The sequence below is a fragment of the Rhodamnia argentea genome, chromosome 8 (genome assembly GCF_020921035.1).
Source record: "Rhodamnia argentea isolate NSW1041297 chromosome 8, ASM2092103v1, whole genome shotgun sequence".
Taxonomy (NCBI): domain Eukaryota; kingdom Viridiplantae; phylum Streptophyta; class Magnoliopsida; order Myrtales; family Myrtaceae; genus Rhodamnia; species Rhodamnia argentea.
The window spans coordinates 2591960-2618095 of NC_063157.1; the positions used below are offsets into that span (position 1 = coordinate 2591960).

The 26136-nt window shown below is 40.5% G+C and overlaps 3 protein-coding genes across 3 annotated transcripts; 2 read left to right on the forward strand and 1 right to left on the reverse strand.

The window, feature by feature from the left end:
* The first annotated feature begins 9610 nt into the window (after window positions 1-9610).
* Window positions 9611-13262, forward strand: LOC115738057 (vacuolar protein sorting-associated protein 2 homolog 1). Its single transcript, XM_030670546.2, has 5 exons — window positions 9611-9809; window positions 10464-10594; window positions 11997-12101; window positions 12543-12803; window positions 12931-13262. Exons 1-5 carry the CDS (start codon window positions 9773-9775, stop codon window positions 13066-13068), a joined length of 672 nt encoding a protein of 223 aa, XP_030526406.1. The 5' UTR covers window positions 9611-9772; the 3' UTR covers window positions 13069-13262.
* A 2477-nt stretch (window positions 13263-15739) lies between these two features.
* Window positions 15740-18496, forward strand: LOC115737872 (putative pentatricopeptide repeat-containing protein At5g37570). The gene is made up of 2 exons (XM_030670260.2): window positions 15740-16817; window positions 17266-18496. Exons 1-2 carry the CDS (start codon window positions 15788-15790, stop codon window positions 17901-17903), a joined length of 1668 nt encoding a protein of 555 aa, XP_030526120.1. The 5' UTR covers window positions 15740-15787; the 3' UTR covers window positions 17904-18496.
* Window positions 18497-18542: 46 nt separating this feature from the next.
* On the reverse strand, window positions 18543-24633 carry LOC115737873 (developmentally-regulated G-protein 2). The gene is made up of 12 exons (XM_030670262.2): window positions 24448-24633; window positions 24118-24204; window positions 23675-23742; window positions 23336-23412; window positions 23058-23238; window positions 22857-22913; window positions 22131-22205; window positions 20820-20939; window positions 20289-20459; window positions 19420-19533; window positions 19152-19322; window positions 18543-18983 (listed from the first exon to the last, which is right to left on the reverse strand). Exons 2-12 carry the CDS (start codon window positions 24185-24187, stop codon window positions 18888-18890), a joined length of 1200 nt encoding a protein of 399 aa, XP_030526122.1. The 5' UTR covers window positions 24188-24204; window positions 24448-24633; the 3' UTR covers window positions 18543-18887.
* Window positions 24634-26136: the final 1503 nt, after the last annotated feature.

Consider the following 26136-nt stretch of genomic DNA (forward strand, 5'->3'; position numbering starts at 1 on the left):
ATCCACCAATTCGATAAATATTACCAAAAGAGAAAAAAAAAAATGGAACATAGGTTATCTTAAACATTAGTATATAGAAGGACGCTTTTATGGCGTGTAGGCAGCAGGCCTTTAAATGCGATGGCCTCCTTTGGGGCGTACCCTAACTTAGACCTTCGTACTTTATGACTTATCATCTCAACATAAACAGTTGCCCCCCCCAAAGATTCTCGACGAAAAGAATGGAATTTGAAAAAGTTGATCAATGCGCTAAGCAGACTTTCAGTTTAAATTATCTCTTTGTCTAATCAAAAGATGGAGGGCTACAAAAGTCTAAGGGAGAGGATCGGCTTTGGAAGGACCACGAAATCATAACAGTTGCGATCTGCTAAAAATTAAGTTATATGGCCATTATGGCCATTGGCTTAGCTTGAGGATGTAGGGAGAAAAAGGAAAAGGCTAAGCCTACACATCCGATGGTCAAAAGGTATGATCGATAGGCTCAATTGAGCTACGCAACGGAAAGGAATTTCGCCGTGGGGGCCTCAGCATTAGTTTATGCCTAGGGATGAAGATACCGGGAAATGGAGCACGGGCGGTGCATTTCGCCATGATCGGATTCGCAAAAGATTGGTATCTTAAACGACGGTGACGGGCTTTTATGAACAACTGTCTCGTATTGTAGTTTGCAGCTCATTTCGTCATTCGATAGACCGATCTTAATGTACATGACATTACTTCTTTTGATACCAAATCGCTATAATTAGAAAAGGGAATTAAGTGAAATTGGAAAGGCAAATCTAGTTTGAAATCCCATTTCGCAAATTGGGGTTAGTATGAATGGGAAAGTTTGCTTAGCCATCGCTAGATTTAATGGGTTGGTAGGGGTAAGATCAACTTTTGTAGGAGCAGAGCAGCCTTTTTCCATAATTACCCAAATGTCTTAGCTAACATCCTTGCTTGGCTGTCCCATCAACCTCTTACAACATGACACTGACGTTATATTCCATCGGATTAGTGATAATTCCGCATTAACCTTAGAGGGGTCACGTCCCTAAGATTCCGTGGATGATGTCTTAATCAACGCACAAGATAAAGCTTTCCCATTTAGCCAAATCAAGTACCAATTCACACTATTGCACGAGAACGACGATGCAATGGACATGGGTCGTCAAACCCTAATGCCATGCCGTGATATTATCAAGCATGACCTTGCTCTATACTTAATAGAATCCTTCCGGGTACAATTCAAAATGCTTGGTTGAGTAGTCAAGTGTTCGATTTGAACGGGAATTAGAGTGTTCGCCTGAGTTAGTTATATCATCTCTCGCTCGGAGTAACCGTGGAAGCTAGGTCCGTTGTTTACGTAAACCAAGTCTCACTCGATACATCGCGAAGACATTCATGAAAGATTTGTCCAAATAGTCATGAACTTATGATATGATGGTCAATTTAGTCCTAAAATTTTCAATTATGTCAATTTAGTCCTTAACTTTTTAATGATTCGCCAATTCAATCGTAAATCTTTTGTCAATGTAATTCTTTCGAACAATTATCCGAATAATAGTTTAGGATTAAAATTGACTTAGGACCAACTGATATAATTGAAAGATTTACAACTGAATTGGTATAATTGAAATATTTACGACTGAATTGGCATAATAAATTTTTTGATTTTTTTTTTTTTAATTATTGCTCCGACAGCTGTACACATGAATATTTGGGTACCGGACCGGTATCTAGGAGAAAGAAAGGACATTGAATGCAAGATTGAACAGCTGCATGCTGCCAACTGCGACACACGAGGACGTTCCCACTAACTCGAAGTACGTATGAGCGGTTGCTGTCCCACGCACAACCGCACTCGGTGGGGGTGGCCAAAAGCTGTGCAGTGCCATTCCATGCAACACTGTCAGTCACCAACCATGCACGAGTCCCTGGCACGAAAGTGCGTGAGCACATACATGGAAATCAACTCATCAATGCCACCTCCTTGCGTGCAATATGTGGACGACGTTTCGTTCACGTGTAGGTCCAACGTTGTCTCGGACCCTGGTCCGGCACTAGAAAAAATTATCGAAAAAGTTTTAAATATATCGCACTATCCTAAACCATTTCATATTTTATCAATTAAGTCCATCTATTCATCTAATTTTGGCTGAAAATCACTGGTGTGGACGATGCATATCTTATGTGGCACTACCGTCACCGAGGTGGAAGATTCTTATCAATACTTTATTGCTTTTTTCGAATTTTTTATTTTTTGTTATTTTATTTTCTTCTTTGCTCTTTTTTTTATTTATTTTATAACTGTCGTCGATAAGGGCGTCGGGCCTTCACCGAGATCCAAGCAAGGCCCGAAACCCTCTTCTGATATGGGCATGTTGCCCTCTTCGCCTACACGCGAGGGCGCCCGCTTGTGGCCAATGAGGGCATTGCGGTCCTCGCCAATTCACCGGCCACGGTTGTTAAAAAGATAAAAAATCAAAAAAATATTAAGATATCATCAAAAATTGTTCATGTCGGTGCCGTCTATGCGTTGATTGTCTGTATCAACAGACGGCGTTCACATCATTGATTTCAAACTAAAAATTGGTCAGATGAACTCAATTGGCACAACGTGAAAATTTATGATTTAATTGATAAAATTATAAAAAGGAAAATTCAGCGTTGAATTGGCAAAAGTGCAATAAATTCATGAATTTTCGGATAATTTTCCCATCCGATGATGGACCGCACATGGATTGATCCTTGGCTCGACCCCCTTAATGGTGTCCGCCTATTGGGGTGCACGGCGGGTCGTCGGTCGCTTTAGGGAAAATAGATCGTGGCCTCATATTTTGTCCTTTGGCTCGGAGATGATATTTGTCGTTAATATTGCTTTGTTGGCTGCTCAAGTATATCTTCAGGAAGCAACAACAGGAACGAGGGGAGATTAGCTGACGAGATTATTTAATAATGTCCTCTCTTTTTTTTATTATTATTAATTTCGCAGAAAATAATCGTTAATTTTCCTTGCACATTTCGCCGACGTGAGGAATGCAATAATGTGCAAAGATTTCATTTGATTCGTATCGCTTTGGGACAGCAAGGGTACGTAAGATCAAGTTGTTCTCGACGAGATACGTGTTCATCCAAAGGTGGTCGCTGTATAACGTACTTGTTCGAAAGAAATGCGGCCGGCCCCATCGAAGGATGAAAGCATTTTGTGCGGCGGTCACATTATATAGAGATAACATGTGAACAAATCGATCGACCGGGGAATATTCTCGTACTTCAAATTCAAAAACACTGTGATCGATAGGTCGAGTCCGGCTCCCAAAGCATGGCATGTGAGTGTTGCACATTGAGCGGGGCCGGGGAGGGGTCAAAGAGCCGCATCGAAGTAAGGAGAATATCTCGCGCGCGTGCACGTGACCTCAGTCCATCTCGGTCGTCAGATTACGTAAGTCTCGTACGAGGACCGCAACATTTAGCGGCTAAGATGAGGCGGGGCTCGCCTGCTCCGATTTGTGCCAGAAAGTGACTGTTTCTCCCGCCGCACGCGATGGAGTGGCATGCATGTCGCATGCCTGGAACGCATGCACACGTGTGATCCTCCATGCATCGGTGTCATATCTGCTGCTCTTACAACTGACCGTACTTAAAAAAAAAATTGATAAATTTAATTATACTCTTCGCGCTCTGTCCGTGCAGCGTTCACAGCTCCATCCGCTTCACACACGAACTTCTTCCCAAATAATATATAGAAAATAATTATGTGACTGTCATTAATTAATGAAAAAAATTCAAATAAGAACATGAATTGCCATAATTTTTTCATATAAATGTTCGAAATAGATCTTATTTAAATTAAGGGTTTGGAGTGCCTTTATTTTTTCAAATAAGGATCCGAAATGGGACATTATTTCAAATAAGAATTTCGAGTACTTTCATTTTCAAATAAGAACTTAAAGTGGCCATATAAGTCTCAAAGAAGGGACTGTCTCGATTGTCGAGGGCATTTTCATCCTTTAATTTTTTTGAATTTTTTCCTTGTTTTCTTTCTTCTTCCTTTTTTTTGCTTTTTTTGTTCTTTTTTTTTTTGTCTTTTCTAACTTTTTTCTTTTCCCCTCTTCCCTCCACCGGCCACCGTCGAGCCTCGTGAAAAAAAAAAAAAAAATTCACTTGCCCGCGATCCGGCCAAAAGTCCTTATTTTAGACGATTTGGCTACTTCACGCACTTATTTAAAATGATTTGGCCACTTGAAACCATTATTTGAAACAATGTTCACTTGAGATCCTTAATTGAAAATTTTTCTTAATTTATTGCGATAATAACAGCCTGTTCTGAGGCACAATAATAAATAATTAAAAATTATTATGGGATTCACTCCTTAAAAAATTTGCAACCCATTATGCGCAATTACTCAAATAGTCACCCAAAGCACGTGCATTATTCTTTCTTTCTTTTCATTTTCTGATGGAATCGCTTATCTTTTACTTTCCCTTGGAGAACTGATTAATATAATGTTACCGTTAAACTAATAGTCCGGTTTGGGGCGCAAGAAGAAAAGATAAATAACAATAAATCAAATTTTATTGTGGGGTGTCACTTTTTTAAGAATTCGTAACTCATAACATCTCGTTATTCTCGAGCGTCACCAAAGTTCTGTTACTTCCCCGTACTACCTAGCAAGAACCATCCCACCCAATCATCCGCCGACACCTGCAACATCCTCCACGTGTGTCTCCCTTACTTTCCTCCTCCTACAAATCACTATAGATCCCCTCGAAGCTCCAATGGCGATCCCTCTTTTGGCACGGGCGATCTCGGAAGCTAAGAGGAGCAAAAGGGGTGAAAGAAACAAGGGCAGCTTTAGGTCAAGAAAAGCAAAAGAAGAGGGAGGGTGGGGGGGGGGCAGTTCTTCGTATTGTTATGCGATGCGATGCGATGTTGGGTGTGAAAAAAAGAGAAAGTGAGGGGGGGTGGGGAGCAGGGAAGAGAATAATTCTCATTCAGTCATTCTCATTCTCATTTTTTTGTGGCGATCCCAAGGAGATCGCAGCGAAGCCAAGTTTTAAAACTGTGGCAGCTTTTCTTTTCGCCATCTTCTCCCCATTTTTTTTTAATACCAAAAATTAGATTATTGATTTTGCACCTTTTTCGATTTTATGTATCTTGGGAAGAGGAGGAATTTGGAGGGACAATGACAATTGATCTGAAACTTCGTATCCCCATGAAAAAAAACAAAAAAAGATAAAGGGAGAGGGGAGTGGATCGTCTGATGGGGATGTTGGGAACGATCGGTGCCTCACTTTTGTTCTTGTTTAAGGCAGAAATTCTAGGCAAACCAACGATGGTCGTGAGCACTAAAGCATCCCGCTTTATGTTATTATTTGGGGGGGTGCATGCGGTGAGTGACCCTATGTGCTAGGGTTTGGACAATTTTCGAATCTTCTATGGCGGGCTTTGGCTTTGCTTTTTCGCCCTATACTTCGAAACCCTAATCTAACATTAAGTTATAGCTGTGTTTCTCTTTTGTTTTTTCCCCGATGCGATTTAGAGTTATGGAGGATTACCATAAAAGTCTTAAACCTATTGCAATTGTGTTAATACAATCCTTAGTTTTGTTTTTGCCAATTCAACCCTAAACCTTTTGTATTTCTGTCAATTCAGTCCATCCGGTTAATTTTGATAAGAAATTACTAATGTGGACGATGACCATCCTATGTAGCACGGTTAGAGCCGACGTGGCCATTTTTCTACTGATATTTTAATTTTTTTTCCTTTTTTGACCTTTTTTCTTCCCATGCACTTAGCCAGCAAGGGTCGCCATGAAGGCCGGGATGCCCTCGCCAAATCTAGCCGGGGAAGGGCGTTGCAACCCTCAACGGCTCTAAGCACAAGGGAAGAAAAAAAAAACAAGAAAAGAATTAGAAAATTAGAAAACTCATTAAGATATTATTTTAAAATATCCACATTCGCACCGGCCGTACCATGGCCGACATCGATGTTAGCTATTTCAAGGCAAATAGGCCACATGGATCGAATTAGCACAAATGCAAAAGATTCATGACTAAATTGGCCAAAGAAAAGTTTGAGACTAAATTGATACAATTACAATAGGTTTAAGACTTTTTTCGTAATTATTCCTGAAATTTCATGAGCAGTAACGCTGGTCGATGGAAAATCTCCCTGCTCATGGGCTTCATTCGATATTCACATTTCTTGATCGACTTGCGTGATTGGTGCTTGATTTCATGGAATCGGTGCGGTGCGGACGTTTGGTCGGTCACCGGATCAACAACCATCCAAGGAGAAAGAGAAAATTTCGGACACACACACACGCATACATGTACTCCTCGGCCCTTAGGTCGAACTTGTGTGTGAAACTATGTTTTGTTTTTTGTGCGTCTCCAAAGCTAGCAGCACCTCATTTTTTCTACGAAGTCGTTGAAACGAATTGAGAAATAGAATCATCTGAACAGCGGATGTCCGGCTGCCTATAATTTTGAAAAGTTTGCACCTGCACAAGGAAATGCTCGATTCTGCTTTTCCAAAAGGAGGCAACTTTGCTTAGGTGGAGATCACATGCTGCACGAGCTTTGACTAGCTTGAGGATTTGACTTCCCCTCCTGAGCCATGACCTAAGGTTTGCTTGCACATTCTGTGAATGGGAATTGGCAAGCTGTTTGGCTGCTTCTTCAACCATTCGGGCTTGGGGTTAATCCTCGCTTAAGGTATATGAGTTCGAATCACCAACACCTTACCCTCGACTCGATCGAATCTACGAAGATGGCCCCGGCGTGCACGGGATGTTTAGAGCACGGTCCGCATTTGTTGAACAAACCATTTTTCGAATTCGGTTTATCAAATTAACGAAATTTTTTAAAACCCTTTTTGCGAGAAGAGAGATCTTTGGAGCCAATGTGAATAGCTAGGGTCTCCATCTTGGAGTAGTGGGATTGTCGTGGACTGGCTTTCACTGACCAAATTGAATTGTAGAGAAAGGGACTGCACACGAACGCATAGTGGGGAGCGCCATAATTTTAGGGCATCCTCGTTCGGTGAAAGATTGGTGGAATATATAGACCTGGAATCGCAGAGAGAACTGAGTGAAAGAGAGAGATGAAAGTGACTTGTTATTCTTTGGGGACGTCGCTTTCGGCCAACTCGCTCGCCTCGCCTGTGGCCACAAGCAAGAGAACCATGCTGTTTCTGGCCGCGAAAAGCCGCTTTGAGATCGCCAGTGATCGTCGTCCGAGGTTAAAGTTATATCTTACGGACCTTGACCGTGTGAAGTAAAACCCTAGCTTGTGGAAGAAGCGTGAAAGAATGGAGATAATCATACCCAATAGATTGCATATGACCCAAGTTATGCATTTCACATCATGAATGGCTATGATTAGCCCTCCATGGACCGGATGTAGATGGCAAAACAGCCCTCTTTGACTTTCACCTAAGCATAGACAAAATACGCCCCAAGTTCGCCACACAAGAATGCTTTGCTTTACTGGTCAAATTTTTCTGAGCAGGTAGAATTGTTTGATCCCATATAATACGTCTCTTGTCACATCTTTCAATGATCTAGTGCCCCATTGTAGATACGAACGAAGTAAACGAATTCGTCACTTGTGGGTCATCACATTTAATGACCACCAACTCGGAACTCGGTAGGTTCCAATGGTCATGTGCGTGCTTATGTTGATGAACAATATATTGACCTAATTGGTGGAAAATGAAAAAGAGAGGCGCGTGAAAAAAGAAGAAGAAAATACTTGGGAAAATGAAATCACACGCGTGTGCAGTCCGTGATGAAAAAATAAAGCCATCTTCAAGAAGAACGAAAGCCAATCGGAGGTTTTTCTCAAAAGCCAATTGATCTGTCGATGTTTGTCATCCTTACGGACTTGGTGGAGAGACGACAGCATGGGATCACCGCCAATTAAATATGTGTACGCTTAGTATTAGACAAAAAACCTGACTATGTGTTTACCGTGTCCCACATATGTCCAAGCAATGAACTTAGATCTTCTGTTGTGATACTATGTATTGCTAACTGTTTTGATAGCTTAAGTTTTTTGGATTTGACTTTCTAGCGGGAGTGGTGGGAGCCTGTAGAGATCTTCAAGAAAGAGCTCAACTTAAATCTCCGTTAAGGCCCAACTTTATCGGGCCCCATCTTGTTACATCACAACATCCACCGCGTCGATCACCGGATTACTTTCTTAAAATATTCGTCAAGCACCGGAACATGTCGGGGGCCCACCAATCTGCCATCCGTTATAATACCATTCGTTGGGAGATTGTTAAGAGGAAGCTATAGTTCAAACTCAAGTCAGACTCATATTCGCTTAAAAGCTTGTACTAATGAATTATGGACTAATTAAGATATATTAACCGCTTCACTCCAAAGCATTTCTCCAAATATGTGGGGCTCCTCTACGCGACTCGCACCCGTATCTCAACATAGAGTTGCTTTCTTTGTTAGGTGCCGATGAGGAAAGTTAGGAAGTAGCCACATAGCTTGGTTGCGTTGACCTTGACCCTGCGTGATCGAATGCGTATGTTTTTGGCATGGAAACATGTTCGGCAATCATGTGTAGGACGAATGTAGCTTGTTACTAAGATGGAACTAGGAACTGAAATGGACTGTGTTGGGGTCTTGGTGACATGAGGAATTTAGGCATGCGTCCTTGTTGCGGGCTCCTCCGTTGGTGGTCTCTCTCGAATCTTACGTTTACCTTCTCGTGTGGACTTATGGTCGATGTTTGACCGTTGATATTGACCCGAACTAATATATGTAAAATAAAATTACATTTGATAAGAAAAGTTTTTTTTTTCTTTCGATTTTCCATGAAAACGACTTGCATTTCATTCTATGAAGTCCACCTGGTTTCCACCAAGAATTTCTTTGAGCATAACTGTGTAAAGAAACCGTCGTTAAACGTCGTCGTCGTCCGAACTTTGGGCCATGTGAGCTCATCATTTGGGTTTGACAGTAGGCATAATCAAACCTTGTGATGGATCCAGTTATTCAAAATCCCAAGTCAATCCTCTCAGTCCGAGCCCCTTTGTAGTCCTTGAATTTCCGACTCGAATAAGAAAATATTTAGTGGTATCAAAGCGCCATGCGCGCCGCGAATTGAAACATGATAAACGCATTGTAGTTGAATAGAACAATCGGAAAATGTGACCCTACAAGCCACAAATGCATAAAAGCTTTTCGAAAAAAGATTTCAAATGCTCGCCCAAGGAAACTCTCTCTTCATAGAAAAATGTTTATTGGTATTAAATCGTCACGTTAGCGGCTAACGTGGCCCGCATTTATCTAGTCAAATCCGCCCACGGGTTGACACGTGAAAAATTAGTACGCTATTCACGTGTCAATCTATGAATAGATTTGACTAGATAAATGCGTGTCACGTCAGCCGCCGATATGACATGGTGCTTCGGTACCGCCGAAAATTTTCTCGTCGCAAAATAGCCGTTATTAGGCCCATGATTAGTTCTCCAATTGGTCCCAATTCTATGGGCCTCTCGCAAAAGTCCCACTACAGGCCCAATAATTTATTTGGGCTTCAGATAGGCCCATTATCCAATTATTTGGGCCGACGACAGAAGCCTGGCTCGATCTTAGCTTTCTTCCCCAGCGACCCGTTAGTGAGAAAACAACGCCAAGGCACATTCTTCTGCGAAGAATCGTCACTGCGAGCGATAGATCGACACAGCGAGGATCGAAGCGATCGATCGCAAGGAAAGCTCCGCACGTGTAAACCGCGAGGACCTTTGCAATTTTCGGCGAGCACAATGAGCTTCCTCTTCGGCCAAAGGAAAACTCCTGCAGGTGCAGAGTTTTTTTTTTGTTTGGTCATATTTTATGAAAATTTCGCTGCGTGTATAGATTTCGTAAGCTTATTACTGATCGTGAGCTAAGTTCGAGCTGAACGTGATCGATTCTGTGTGGAAGTTATTGCAGGAAGAGGAACTTGTCGAGGATGTGACTTTTTCTTATGTTGAGCTCGTATAAGGGTTTGATGAGCAATTTGAAATCGGAATTTGCTTTGCAGAAATTATCATTGAATCCTGTCCAACTGCAATTTCGGCTTTGGTTGCTCTTTGATCATGTCTAGTGTCCCTGTAGTTGGCTTTGTGTACGTGGAAATCCGTTCCGGACGACTGATTGATTCCATTCATGTTGGGTTGCTAGCGAGTATTAGGTTACTGAGATGCTTGTGTTTTCTTTACGGATGACTCGATGATGACAAATTCGAAAACCTTGGACCTAGTAGTAGTCAATTTACCTTCGAGTAATTGCACTATTTGTATAAAGCTACAGCTTCTGTCGCTGTATAAACCTGGCCATTATGATTTATGTGAACTACCTGCTCTACTCGGATTTCCATCTGCAGACGTTGAATCTCACACATCCAATTTGCTGGTGCTAAAATCACTACAATTGCTCTTAAAATTTGAGAAAACATGTCTATGTTTGGTACAGAACTTCTGCGGGAAAATAAGCGGATGCTGGACAAGTCCATTAGAGAAATAGAAAGGGAAAGGCAAGGTCTTCAAACTCAAGAAAAGAAGTTGATAGCTGAGATAAAGAAAAGTGCCAAGCAAGGACAGATGGTATGACGCTATTTTTCATCGCTTTTATGTAATTTTTAATTCTTCTTTGGTAATGATACCGCAAGTACCTGAGCTCTCGTCCTTTTTACAGTTGAATAATCGAGCTTTTCTTTTTGGTTCAAATAAGCACCTCAACTTTTCAAATTGCGGAGGATAATGCCAAATGGGACACTAACAATATTAGATAGCCAATAACTGTCCACATTAGCGTCTGATTTGGTTTTTTGAAATGATGCCATGTCAACAGAGATATATTGGACAACCCAGTTGTCCAAGTAAGCAGTCTCTATCTCTCCTCATCACCCAACACTTAAATGGAGATGTCATAGCTTTTGCTTAGTAAAGGAGCCATGTGACCCAGCCAAAAACAAAAGCCATGTGGCTAGTCGGGGTTAATTTTTGCTAAGTAAGTGAGTCCTGAAAACAAGATCGCATAAGAAGGCAATTTATATAACTGAGGCTTGACACTAAGCCAAACTTGAAAAGTTACGTGATTGGGAAAAAAAAGGTTTAGGTACTTGATTGTAAAACATACAAAAGTTCAGGTGCTTGCGGCGTCATTATCCTTTATTTTTTGGTGGCTGGTTTAAATAACCATAGCGCACATTCCTTGACAATATTTCTGCTGCACTGATCAATCATTTTTTTCTTTTCTTTTTTTGGGTGCGAAGGAAGTGGTAAGGTGGTCCTTAGCTGGTAGAGAACCTAGTGAAAAAAGCAGTTGCTATTATTCGATTTGATTGTTAGTGCTTTGGTTTTCCCTTACTTTTCCCCCTTTGGTACCCTTTTTTGGAGTTTAAAAGATGGTGAACTCAGGCAGATGAAAGAATGATACAAATTCATGAGAAATGTCGAAGGTAACTCTTGGTCTGTGCTTAGGAAGCAACTTCATTTCTCACTCTTCCCTAGGTAGGATCTTCATTATCGACTTATAGTTTTTGATCAAACAAAGAAAAATCAGTGGACGTGAAGGATTGGTGTGACTGTAGATCTATGTGGTAGATCAAAAGTATATTGGGAACTTGTTACACTTTAGTGGAAGTACCTAAACACATTTGCAACAGATACCGCACCTGTATGAAATAGTGTTACTCAAAAGTGACTAGGTAAAATGGTTCATTTTCCAAAGCTTCCTCTCCAGATGTCTGGTTATGTCCCTGTTTTTTCCTTCTAAGTCATCCTCTCATGAGTATGTAATTGTCCTGTTTAATCTCCCATTCATCATACAGAAGAGGAAGCTTTGCCAGTTCGGAGTTTCTCGAACAATCAATCTTCTTAGTCATTGCTCTTTGGAAGTTGTTTATGTTTAGTGCTTAGAAATGGTTTAATTTTCTGGGACTATGTAAAATGCCCTATACTGATTCAAAATTAAGAATTGGCTGAACTATTGCTCTCCTTTCAGGGTGCTGTGAGAGTAATGGCTAAGGACCTCATCCGAACTCGACATCAGGTTGAGAAATTTTACAAGCTGAAATCCCAACTTCAGGGTGTGGCTTTAAGAATTCAGGTCTCTCTCTCTCTCTCTCTCTCTCTCTCTCATGTGTGTGTGTGCATGTGCAGACAAAATTTCGTAATCATAATTATATGTAGTAATGGTTAAATTTTTTACATGCATAGTGACTGGACTGATCCTCAAAGGCAGGTACAGCTGCACAGTATATGATTTTAGAACTTGTTATGCCATACAACTTATTTATCATTTGAAAGCAGATATAGGCTTGGATCAAACTTCTGCAATGGTTTATGTGGGAGAAAAAATGATGTGGCAATCATATATCTGCTTACGAAAAACATCCAAACTTTAGCACAACAGCGAAGAAATGAGAGTAAAAACTAATTATGCTGTCAGCAAATTTGCGAAATGCGGAGTTCTCTTCTGCCCGTTTTCGTATGCATACACATTTATACACCTTCCGGATGTTCTAAATTTTTCAATGTATCCTTTTAGACACTGAAATCAACTCAAGCAATGGGTGAGGCCATGAAAGGTGTAACCAAGGCAATGGGGCAGATGAACAGACAGATGAACTTGCCATCGCTGCAGAGGATAATGCAGGAATTCGAGAGGCAGAATGAAAAGATGGAGTTGGTGAGCGAGGTCATGGGAGATGCTATAGACGATGCCATGGAAGGTGACGAAGAAGAGGAGGAGACAGAAGAGCTAGTTAATCAGGTGCTCGATGAGATTGGTATTGATATGAACTCAGAGGTAATCCGAGGCCTTGTTTCTATTCTCCACCCGAGCTTATCATGATTAAGAAGATTACTTACCAATGACTACTTTAATCTAACACAGCTCCCTGGGAATGCTAATTCTTTTTCCCCTTAAATTGCAGCTTCTAAATGCACCCTCAGGCGCTGTCGCTGCTCCAGCTGCAACGAACAAGGTTGCACAAGCTGAATCTGCAGGGACTGGTGACAGCGGAATCGATGATGACTTACAGGCAAGGTTGGATAATCTACGAAAGATGTAAATAATTGTGGAGAGGTAAAGATAGACTAACATTTGGAAGTATGCTTGAATAACGAGATGAATTTGTTCTTACCCCCGCTGCTTCTTTGTAGAAATATATATGGGTACAAGGTGTTGCCAGTTTTAAGATTGTAACATGGGCAGGGAATGTAACGTACCCTTTCGATTACAAGCAGAAATGGTTAATCCTTGTGCACAATGGGAGAAAACATCTCCTTATCTATTTAAAATGTTAATGAAAAGGGAAGCAAAGATTTTATTTATTTATTTATTAGAAAAAAGCAATTCTTGAGAGTATGCTAATCAAGCAAAGGAAAGAGTGCCACGTCATTTTTTAGTTTTATCTAAGGGGTAAGTTCACTAGAAGTCTTAAAACTTATCGCGAAAGTACAATTAAGTCGTTAAATTTTCAAAAAGTGTGATCAAGTCTTAAAACTTATTAAATTAGTGCAATCAAGTCTTTTCGTTAATACCGTTAATTTATCAAATGAAAAATGATGATGTGGTATTTTTAAAATTACTCTCTCTCCTAGGTGGTTTTTTTTTTTTTTTTTTCTTCTTTTAAGTTGTTATTAGATCAAATTTAAAAACTTTTTTAAAAAATCTAAAATATTATTAAAAAATCAAAACTGAAAAAAAAAAAAAAAAAGGGGAATGGTGAGGGGTAGTAGGTGTCGTCGCCGCCGCTCATAGCCAGAGGGGCCAGCAACCTTCGCCAACCCCGAGCGAGGGTGGCCCGCTCGCCAGCCCCGGCGGAGGCCTTGCCTCCCTCGCCTGGAGCCGGCGAGGCCTGCCTGGATCTAAATAGCCCGGATCTAGGCACCCGACCCAAACTTGGGTGACGCCGGCCCTTGTCGGGCCTCAACGACCTCACCAGATGCGGGCTAGGGCCGGTGACTCGCTAGACTGGGGCAAGGCCTCGCCGCAGGTGGTGAAGATGCTCGTTGGATTGAAGGTTTCGCTGGAAAAGTAAGGGGGTGTTTGTCCACTGTTCATCATTCCCAGCCGAGCGGAGGCTATGTATGGTGGGACCGTGGATTGAGAAGACTTGTTTTAGAGACGGATTCTCCCGTTATTCGAACACTTGATTTTTCTGGCCAAAAAATGGCTTGCACGAGTGCATATAATTAGCACCGGTGAGATATGCAACCTCTGTTAATCAACGGGGCCAAAGTCGAATCAAGGTCGCACATCCTCGTATTTGAGTCGCACGACCTCGGATCTGAATCTCATGGCCTCAAATGGGAGGTCGCCCACAGATCTGGGTTGGCGATTCAGCTTTGGGCATGCCACGCGAGCTCCAGGCAACGATCGGCCAGGCCTCCGCCGGGGCTGCCGATGGAGGTCACTAGACCCTCCGGCAACGAGCCGTAGTGGCACCCACCAGGCCCCCTCTATTCTCTCTTTTTCTCCAATTTTGCTTTTTCAATGATATTTTAGCTTTTCTTAAAGTTTTTAAATTTGATCTAGTAAAAACTTAGAGAAGAAAATAATAAAAAAGCCACTTAGGAGAGAGAATAATTTTAAAAATGCCACGTCAGCATTTTCGATTAGACAAATTAACGGTGTTATCGAAAGGACTTGATTGCACTTTTTAAAACTTTTAGAATCCAATTGCATTTTCGCTACAAGTTTGAGGATTTCTAGCGAACTTATCCCTTTATCTAATTTGGTTTTATTAAAGATAAGACTTTTAGGCATAAAATCCAAAGACATTATTAATTCCAAATGGATAAATCTTACCTAAGTGGATGGAAAGATTTTCTTCAATCTCTATACTTTCATATTTTTTCTAAGCAAGGCTCTCTATTTTTAATTTGTTCAAATTAAATTCTTTCAAATTCACAAATTTTCTAATTAAATCCGTCCGATAGCGAATCCGGTCAAATCTATCTAATGTGGCAATTGGACAACATTATAGTGCATTGTGGGTAATTTTTTTTAACATTATTTTATATAAGCGATGCATTTCAATATTCACGCCCATATCACTCTCCAAAATTGTCTATCATGATTAAATTATTTCACACACGTTCACATGGGTATTCGCATAGTTTGTCCCCGTCACACTATGGCGTAGTTCGTTGGCTTCGTTGGCGAAGTTTCTTTGACATGAAGTTGGATTTATTGATGTGAAAGTTCAGTTACCGATGGAATTATGACTCCTAATGTCAAGAAGACTATTTTTGCTCAAATAATTTCAGGTGAAAATGTATGTAGTTTTATTTATAAAGTAATGAATAGCTAAGTATGATTATCTCCCAAGTAATTTGTTTTGCAATAATCTTCTCTTCTATAGTTTATACCCTCTAAAATCTTTTCTTATTTTTTTCGTAATTAATCGAACAAGAAGCATTAATTCATAATCAGGAGACAATTATGAGAAAATCAATATTTATTGCAAGCGAGAAACGTTCAAGAGGAATATGTTTTTTATCACGTGGGAGAAAAAGAAAAAGACGATCACATTATATGTTTTGTTAGATGTGTTTTCTCCATAATAAAAGATTAAAAATTTGAGTAAGAGAGATTAGGATAAATACAATAATCTCTCTGCATTATTTTTGAAAAAAGAATTGTGTGTTTTTTTTTTAAATCTTTGGTACCCTTTTAAATTAACCTTTTCCACATTAATTCAAGCATTAAGTAAAGTACCTCCAGCATAAGCGAAACCGAAAGAGGCCGTCATCTTCTTAACGCTCTCCACCGGTTCGCCGTGCATGAGTCGTCGTCACCAAGACCAACCGGCCGTTGCTCTGCTAAAACGTTACCTCCAAATTAGCAAGACCGTCGATCAACTGAAACAATCTCACGCCCTCATTCTCAAAACCCTGACTGGACCAGACCCACTTCATTGCGAGAACAAACGTCTTCTGCCCTTTTTGCTCACCAAGCTCTTCCAGTTTCCCAGTGAAAACCTTCGTTATGCACGCCACCTGTTCGACGAAATACCCCACCCAAAGACCCAGTTCCTTTGGGCTTCTATCATCCTTGCCCACGTTGCCTATGGCCACTTCGCCCGATGTATCTCTTTGTACGCTCGAATGCACCGCGCGGGCGTGTCGCCGTCGGCGTTTATCTCCTCGTCGGTGCTCAACGCTTGTGCTCGAGTGCCGGTCCTCTTTGAAGGCAAACAAGTCCACACAAGAGTACTAAATCTTGGTTTCTTGGGGAACAAGATTGTGGAAACCGCTCTCCTGGACATGTATGCCAAATCTGGGGCCGTATCTGATGCAAGGAATATCTTTGATGGTATGGGTGGGAAAGATGTTGTAACATGGACCGCAATGATACGTGGGTATGCCAAGTTGCGCATGATGGAGGATGCACGGCAGTTGTTTGACGCGATGGAGACCCGAAACGACATGTGTTGGACAACCATGGTCGCAGGGTATGCAAATTGCGGTGACATGAACGCGGCTAGGGAGCTGTATGGTAAGATGACGGACAAGAATTGTGTTACTTGGGTTGCTATGGTTGCGGGTTATGGGAAGATTGGTGATGTGACTAAAGCGAGGGGAGTGTTTGATGAGGCACAAGTGAAGGATGCAGCATGTTGGGCAGCGATGTTAAGTTGTTATGCACAGAATGGCTATGCAATGGATGCTTTGGAGATGTATAGGGAGATGAGGAAATTGCAAGTAAAAATCAATGACGTGGCCATGATAGGGGCTATTTCTGCTTGTACACAACTTGCAGACATAAAAATGGCAAATGAACTGGCTGTGCATGTGGAGGAAACATGCTGTAGTGAGTTACTTTATGCCTTGACCATTATGTTGATTTTCTGGTTTTGCTGCCATATCTCATAGCACAGGTGAAAAAGTCTGCCAATTAGTTTTCATATTTCAAGTGAGGGAATTTTCAATGCAGTTTGTAAACCTTAAGGACGTGACAACCATGCTAATAAGTAAGATTGGTAGATGGACTTCTCACAATATGAATAGGAACGGCAAGAAAATAAAATTTAGGGTATCATCTTTATTAGCACGTTATGTGAGCCATTTTTTTGGCTGCAACTGAATGTTACTTCTGTTCTGGCAATGTTATAGACAGAAGTTATCTGGCTAACATGATACGAAATTGTGAAGTTAAGATCTTGCATGCGCAACTACATAGATGCCAGAGCCTATATGAACGTTGATTTTAACTGGTTTAATAATCCACGTCAATTTATTTGCATGATTTGTGATTTCAGGAAGGACGAACTTGGTATCTGGTGCACTGATCAACATGCATTCAAGATGTGGAAATATTGATCAAGCACAGAACGAATTTGAAAAAATGAAGAACAAGGATGTTATATCCTATAGTTCAATGATTAGAGCCCTCAGCGACCATGGGAAGGCTCTTGAAGCTCTGGAGCTGTTCCAGGAGATGCTAAAAGATGGTTTTAAACCGAACCAGATCACTTTCGTTTCTGTACTTAGTGCTTGTAGCCATGCTGGATTGGTGGAAGAAGGATTCATGTATTTCAGTCGGATGACAGAGACTTTCGGTATTGAGCCATTGATCGAACACTACTCAACCATAATTGACCTCCTTGGAAGGGTTGGCCAGCTCGAGAAGGCATACAATATTGTGATGAACTCTCCGGGCATCTGTGATGCCGGTGTCTGGGGTGCTCTACTAGGAGCTTGCAGGGTCCATGGTAACGTGGAGTTGGGAGAGATGGTAGCGAGAAAGCTATTTGCGATTGAGCCTAACAATGCTGGAAATTATATGCTTTTAGCAAGTATTTATGCATCTGCAAATAGATGGGAGGAGGCAGAGAAAGTGAAAAGGCTGGTGAGTGAAAGAGGAATGAGAAAATTACCCGGAAGTAGCTGCATATGAATGTGAATATATCGGTTCGACTACATTTTCTGGGATATCTCGTCAAAGAGGCATCCTTTTCTTCCCTTTATCGCCGCGGGAGGTCAAGAAGGGAGAATAATTTGTCGATTACTCTCGATGAATGCTTCCTCGACAGTGCAGGTGATTAGTTTAGTCATCATCGAGTGATAATGGGAACGGCCCTCAGACTGAAGAATTGAGAAGTTGGCGATTTGTCGAACGTCAATGCATTCGTGTAAAGTCGAACTAGGGCAATGAGTGGTAAGAAAGTTCTGACGTATTTATGACCCGAAGCCATAACCCACAATGATCGGTGTGATCCGCACTCAAAACGGTCACGGTCGTGTTTCTATAAGCGAGATGGAGAGAGCTCTAGCTTCCAATCCGTTGAATACGGCATACTTGGTGCGGGACATACTTCCTGCAAGATGGAAGAGGGTGGTTTACTGCAGAGAACGTAACAATCTCTTCGTCTTTACTTGATTGCCAATGCTGCTAACTTCCTCCAGTTGGGATGCCCCTTATCGTTTAGGTTGATCTTGTAAATTATGTTGCTGAATAGCGTCGTCATCTCTGATGCTTCATTAGACTCAGACTAGCACGTACTCCCTTTAATGATAACCATTTTACCAAACAAAATTAAAAGCACTAAACAATGAGCTTATGTCTTCAAAGATCCATCTTAATCTTGTCCCCATCACGATACCGTACAAGAAGCCTGGACTATTTCACTAATTAAAGTAGAGTGAGGACATCACCAATGACTGAATATCGGAGAGAGTTCGTGCTTCCAAGTTATTCAATCAACTCAGAGAGATCACATCCTTCATCGATTCATGATCCACCAATGTGGTTTCTCGCGAATATAAGCAGAACTATCGAGCACCACCTCAAGTTGCTACAGGAGTTCAATACGTGATCAAAATTGCCTGGTGACTGATAATTCCCACCTCAATATCCTGTTGGATCCCTTGCTTCGCAAAATTATGTCTTCAAAGGAGCTTTCTTCTCTCTATCAGATATTCGAGAAGGAGCATTTGAGTGCGACTTAAATCTTCCTCTTCCTCCATCTTCCCTTTCCTGTTCAACACAGATGGTGTTTAGCTCAAGTTTGGGCTTGTCTAGTTGCAACGATATTCCAAGGATTGTGAGCCCCGTCCATGGACATGGAATCAAGTGGCAGTTTAAGAGTGCAAGAAGGCAGAAAGAAGTAGAGGACGGTAGAGAATGTAGGAACTTCTTCCTGACCTTTTTCTTGACAATCTGAACAACATCCTCATCTTGGAGAACATGACCGAGACCACAGTGCTGTGGATAGTGTCTTGCACTAGTACCCCATGCCAGAACATACTTCACATCCTTCACCAAACTCCTGTGAATGTGGTTGCAGAAGTCCTCAACCGAGCAGCCTCCTCTATCCTACATCCATGTAAAAGAAAGAAAGAATGGATGGGAATTAGAGAAAATTCACGCCAAACTATTGTCTACGGGTTTTCTAATGGCAGGATGTACATACTGTGGAAAGAACTACGGGATCAGTAAAATCTGGTTGTTGGCCTTGTGGCTTTGTGTAAATTCTAACGAGCCCCATCTCTTCCCAAATCTTTGAAAGTAGTCGGTCAAAGTTGAGCTGCTCGAGTGATCATGAAAGCAGAAGCTATTAATTTTCCAAAATAGGAAATGTCAGATCCGATGAGCTATTGGAAACAGATCTGACAGCGTGAACATTGTTAGAGCAACATATATTATCATATGCCTCAAACTGTGAAATCAAATGCTCAAAAGATCCTACAGTCAGTCAGCATTTGGATTAACAACAACACTCTGAGCTCCCATTGTGCTCATTAACAGAAACCTCTTACAAGGAAAACACATCCTATAAAGCAATTTCTTTGGGACAACAACAAGAATTCTTTAGGCTCTGTTTGTTTCGCGGAAAATGAGTGATTTAGAAAATATTTTCCAAAAAATGATCGCTTATATCATCTACAAACATTAATAAATGAAAAATATTTTCATCTTTTGTTATGTAGACAATCAAAATATTTATCATTGACTAAGTATTTCAGACGATATATGCGATTATTTTTAGGAAAATATTTTTCAAATACTCTATTTTCGGCGACACAAATAGAGCCTTAATGATGTACAAACTGCTTCACATACCAAACAATTTGGACAAGAACAAGATTATTAGCTCAAGTCGAGAAAATAGAGGATGCATCAGAGACACACGTAAAGATTGTCATGATATTTAGAAGAGGGCATCGGCAGCTCTACATGCCCCCACAAACACTCTCCAAAGATTCAATGTGAAGTTCCTAACCTAAAAGCAAGCTATAACTCCATCAGCGGAAACTGTAAGAAATCACAAACGGAACTTGCCTTCAGATTGCAGCTAATAACAACGGAATTTGGCTGCCGGGCCAACCTGTCCACGTCATCAATACCAATCACGTCTATTTTGTTGTAAACATATATGCACTTCATGTATTTTCGGTTTCCTTCAATGACATCTATGAGATCATCCACAGTAGCATCCTCACGAAAGAGCACCTGGAACCAGTTCGATTAACCTCATAATAAGGTTCTTTTTGAACTCCAGAACAATCATCAAAATATAACATGTCTACAATGCAAAACACCCAAAGCAACAGGAAATTTGTACGGATTGAGTTTATGGAAATCATCAATCCAAAAACCATGATCAAGAATTTAAGTTTTATCAATGAATCAATGACCACCAAGCAGCAATCAACTTTTGTAACTTTCACAATTGCAAATATATATTCTCATTAACACACACACACAAAACGACAGAGATGTTCAACCTTTGACTGCATTTCATATTATAAGGCCGTAGCATTACTTTGAATAACAAAAATCCACAAAAGTATAGGCAGGATAGACTGGTACCTCCGCGTTATGAATTTTGTATTCATGTAGAATCTGATAACAGAGCTTCTCGTCCACATGAGTTAGAGGCATAGTGCTGTTGAATGAAATGCCGCCAGTTTTTTTCTTCTTAAAATAAATCTGCCAATGATATAAAAATTTTGATACAAACAAGTCCAAGAATCACAGAGACGTATTTCAAAGAAAGGACACTTTCACTAACTACTTGAAGGCTGTTCATCAAATGTTTAAATGCCTTCAGAAAAGCATAGTTCATCTTGACCATTAAATAACACAAAAGCTGGACAAGAATCACAAGATATCATTAGTGCAGACCTTGAGCATGAATTTACTACTGTAATATATCAAGTGAACCCCTTCCGCTGCTAAGAGAAAATAAACCACAGGTCTTGGGTTGATACTAAACACATCCTCAAAGAACCACCCTCAACTTGTTCTTGTTAGTTAAATCCAGTAGTAAGCTCCAAGCTTTACCAGCTGAGTACCATTTGATATGATTGAAAGGAAAAAAGCATATTCATCTGATCTTTAATCACGAACAATCATCAACTAACCCATAGATTGTTTTCATCCAAATGGATGCGTCAAGAACTTTGACTCCATATCAAAGCCTCATATTATTCGTAGCGTGTAAATCATCTTAAGAACGAAACAGCTACAACTGCTTCCTCTTTTTCCTAGTAACAATGTTTTAACTCGCCAATGGCTAGAGATCCACCTTTTCATCCTCGAGGTCAATTCCCAAGGCCCTCCCGTTACCTCACTTGTTATACGGGAACTGGAACATCAGCCTAGTTTGGGTGGCTTTACCAGACCCAAAAACTTCTGAAATATGCTCTTAGTAATGTCCTCCATCCAAGGATTGATTTTCATGGGTTCTTCAAAAAGCCAAATCTTCAATCATGTTATCTTGTCAACACGCCAAAACAACTTTCTTTTTCTACACACAGACTATCAAGAGTTTCCTAACTATTAGGTTTTTTCTTCTTTGCTCAAGTTTATGACCTCACTAGAATGTCCAAGCTAATCATGATTGATGTCAAGTGTGCTTTTTTACTGTTCACGGCTGGTTGGCACATGCAGAAGTGTTGATGTCTGAGACTGGGCACTCTTCTTAGTTCTTGTTGACTCAAATCACTAAAAACGTGCTAAAGGTGAGGTTAGCTTGACTAAAGGCATTTCGAGTAGGATGCCAGTCTATCCCAGGCAACCAGAAAATCAGTTCACTCGAGGAGACTTAAAACTATCATGGAAGAGAAAGTGTAACTGGGCAAGGGGGAAAAAAGAAGAGGATGCTCCAAAGAAACTCACTTGAGGTGGCTTCTTGTTCAAACGCAAACCCACAGCCTCCAGCTCCTTCGTCAGTATTTGCCGATGGCCCTCACTCTGCCAAAGTTTCAAGAAAATATCAAACAAGTGCAACAAGGCTATAGTAAACAAAGATCAAGGCAGGCTGCAAGTTAAAAATGTGAAGTGTAAATTGCGAATCACAGTCCAACCAACTGAAATTACTTGCGAGGTAGGACAACAAGCACAAGGTACAGCAGAGAACAAATTCTCACACCTTGATGTTAGTCCTCCATGCCAAAGGGGCAAGAGAATATAGTCGATGTATAATATACAAAAACAGGAATGCATCCAATAAGATCAGGACAAAAAATTTCATCCAGAAAAGTTGCAATTAATTATTGATTGGTCTCTGCTATAATCAACACCCTAGGATGCTCTTACCAGCACATGCAGTTTAGCTGACTACATCATGCTGATTAGAGGATCTGCTAGATGTTACATGATGAGCATCTGCTAGATGTCCCTGAGTACCATTGCTTGTTAGCCATCTGAAATACATCCTTTATCCAATCTTGGTCTATGGGAGTTCATCGATATTAATATATAAAACCTCCACTTGAGCTTATGTTTTTCAGATTCAGCTCTTTGCTCAGATTGTTCCATGCAGTCATCGACACAGTGCAGGGATTTTTACCCACACAAAAAAACAAAAAAAACTTGCTGCTGCCTCTAAAACATATCACTTACTTTGGAGGCATCAAGAACCATCAATACGATGTCGGAAGACTTCGCAACAGCAATAACCTGAGAAATTTCCATAACCATTCGGCTGAGCCCACAAATATGGAAATTGCAATCATGTAGCAAAAAGGAGATCTAATCTAGCTTGGCAAATAACAATTGAACAGAGAGCATATGCTATCCTTCATGAGAATTTTACTGATATACCTGCCGACCACGTCCCTTGCCTTCAGAAGCACCTTCTATAATTCCAGGAAGGTCCAACAACTGAATTTTAGTATCGTTGTAATGTACGATTCCAGGAATGCAAGTAAGTGTTGTGAACTCATAAGATGCAGCTTCTGAATGTGTGCCAGTTAACATGGTTAAAAGTGTTGACTTCCCCACACTACATATAAAACATCAGTAGCATGTTAGAAGGTTTGCTTCCTAAATCATGCAGAAAAAGACTAAATCTGCACCAAATAATATTGATGATAGCAAACCTTGGAAATCCTATTAGGGCCACACGCCCATGCCCATATTTCGTAACTTCAAAACCCTCTCCAGCTCCACTAGAACCCTGATAAAGCATTTTGAAAGACGATTAGCAAATCCCCGACTCTAACCAGCTACAGAACAAAGTAAATCTAGCAGAAAAGAAGAAAACAGGAAGTTAATCGTAAAAGTGAATTTACTTTTGCTACAACCACTATATCGAACCCATAAACAGTATAAAGTAAACCTTGGGTTTTGTTAATCCTCTCTACATGGAAGTCTAGGCTAAATGAATCTTAACGATTCCGGATATAAGTAGGTGAAACTAAAGAAAGAAATCATCATACTTTTGGAGGCTCCAGTAACTGTGTCCTTAGCTTTGCTATCTTCGCCTTGAGCTGACCAAGATGATACTCTGCACATTAAAATCACAAAATTAAATCGCACATTCCATAATGCATTCTATAAAAAAGGAAAAGGACAACAAACAATAAATAGGGCTACCAATGCAATGACCAGCAGATTTCTGGTGCGCAAATGGACAATAATACAAACCGATAACACAAAAGATTTAAGCGAACAAAGTTAAGAGAGACGAGAAAACACGGAAAAAAAAAATCGCAAGGACATAACCCGACGACATACATCAACTTTGATTAGACAGAGCATGGACAAAATTACTTTCTTCTTAAGTCGGAAATCTTAAGTTCAAATTATACATAATCCGAAATCCAAGCGTATCAACAAGGTTCAGTACATACGTAATGGAGCAGAAAATACAAACACGAACCTGTGGCCTTATTCTTCTGTGTCCGAGCCATCTCGGCTTCAATCTCTTTGATCTTCTCGATGATCCCCATTGCTCAAAGGCAACAATCTGCGGAATCGAGAGACAACAACATGCGCTCAGGAAACGGAACGTCGCAATACCGACGAACAACCACGACTCTCGACGCCGGAATCAATCGTCAGAAGACATTCGGTAAACTAGAGGAGCTATCGAAGGGGAGGAAGAAGGAAGCAACCGTCGCGCGTGTATCGCCACGCACAGCGAAGCTCGTACAATCGTCAGTCAGCTAATCATCGGTAAAAATCAATTGCTCGAGGATATTCAGCGTACCTCGAGTCCTTTATAGACTTGGATTCTGCTCGCAAGTAGGTGGAGTCAGCTTTACAAAGCTCGGTGAAATTGAATCGCTAGGCGTCGTCAATGGAGTGAAACTCCGCGAAGCAGAGAGGAAGAGAGAGAGAGAGAGAGAGAGAGAAGTAGCTTTGGAAGGAGAATTGAGAGTGAAGAAGGAGGAGAAGGAGAATGACAACAATCGACGAGCGAGCATTACGGGCCTGGCGGGCTCTGGCCTGTCTTGGTGGGTACGCGTTATGTGCTAGTTCGGGCCCAATTGGGCCCGTTGTCCAGGCCCATGTTTCCCCCACCCGAAGCCGTGGGCTTTTTCGGGCGTCGTTTTTTTCATTTGGGTCGAATTTTTAGGACTTCGTTTATTTCGCGAAAAATGAATGATCTGAAAAATATTTTTCTAAAAATGATTACTTGTGTTACTTATAAAAATAAATTAAGAAAAAATATTTTCATAATCCATGAATATGTTTAGAAACAAATTCCTATTGACCATAAAAACATTTTTCATTGACTAATGATTTTAGACGATCAAGTAGACATGGCCACGGGCCGTGAACCGCCGGTTCCGATTCATGAACCGATGGTTCTGATTAGTGGCCATGCTTACATCAGAATCGAAATCGTTGGTTACGGGCCGATTCAAGTTCAGAATTTTAAAATTTAATTTAAAACAATAAATTATGAAATAAAAAAAATAAATTATCAATTATAAATGATAATCAAATTGTACATTGTAACCAATTTTGGGGAGAAAAAAAAGGAGAGGGAAGGGGCTTAAACTTAATGAATTATCATTAAGCGCTTGTATATCTTTTTGGGGATAGAAGAATCAAAACTCATGTAGTTCTTTTACCTTTGATAACACCAACTTACCTCATCGTCAATCGTCGCTACCCGTTATGGTACCCGTGGCGGTAGTATCTCCACTATCATCATTGAAGAATTTGTTGTCTCGATCCAACTTTTGTGGTCGAAATTTAGCCTTTGTTCAATCATCGACACAAACTTGAGCCTCCACAGCATCCGGATTTAATATTGAACGACGATCGTTCAAAATTAATCCTTTAGCGCTAAATGTTTGTTAAACCGCAACTATTGAAAAAGGGGTTGCTAACATCTGTTTTGCGATAAGAGCGAGAACTGAGAATTGGGTTGAATGAGTCTTCCATCACTCCAGAATTTTGAAATCTGTGCTATGTTCGAAATACGGAACTCAAAAGCAATGGTTAAATAATTTTCTAATTCGAAAATATTACATGTTGCTCCCTTTTATCTTTTTTACTTACTAATGAGCAAATTGTACCCTCACTAACTCTACCACTCCCCTTCCTTTGTAAGGTACTAAGTTGAGAAGATCCACTATCACCTAAACCATATATACTGTAAAATTAATTATATAATGCTATTATAGCGTCTTTAACATCTACTTGTATAGTTTTAATATTTCTTGTTTCATTCAAATGTAAACAATCATAATAATAATCCTTGGGATAATCATACAAACCATATAATTTAGTACGTGGATCGAAAATAATAGCAACCAAATAAACAATAGGAATGCAGGCATAATAATGCACCCATTTTGTTTTCATTGCTATAATAGTCGGAGCTAAATGGGCATCTTTTGCATATTCACAAAAAACACTAGCAATGTTAACACACTTTATTAAA

Excerpts from the sequence above, each read along its gene's own strand:
- LOC115738057 (XM_030670546.2), top strand. The coding sequence starts at position 9,773 with ATGAGCTTCCTCTTCGGCCAAAGGAAAACTCCTGCAG. Across the intron at positions 10,595-11,996 it reads GTGCCAAGCAAGGACAGATG|GGTGCTGTGAGAGTAATGGC; the intron begins GTATGACGCTAT and ends CTCTCCTTTCAG. Across the intron at positions 12,804-12,930 it reads GTATTGATATGAACTCAGAG|CTTCTAAATGCACCCTCAGG; the intron begins GTAATCCGAGGC and ends CTTAAATTGCAG.
- LOC115737872 (XM_030670260.2), top strand. The coding sequence starts at position 15,788 with ATGAGTCGTCGTCACCAAGACCAACCGGCCGTTGCTCTGCTAAAACGT. Across the intron at positions 16,818-17,265 it reads TGTGGAGGAAACATGCTGTA|GAAGGACGAACTTGGTATCT; the intron begins GTGAGTTACTTT and ends TTGTGATTTCAG.
- LOC115737873 (XM_030670262.2), bottom strand. The coding sequence starts at position 24,187 with ATGGGGATCATCGAGAAGATCAAAGAGATTGAAGCCGAGATGGCTCGG. Across the intron at positions 23,743-24,117 it reads ACAGAAGAATAAGGCCACAG|AGTATCATCTTGGTCAGCTC; the intron begins GTTCGTGTTTGT and ends TTTAATGTGCAG. Across the intron at positions 23,239-23,335 it reads GCCCTAATAGGATTTCCAAG|TGTGGGGAAGTCAACACTTT; the intron begins GTTTGCTATCAT and ends TTTTATATGTAG.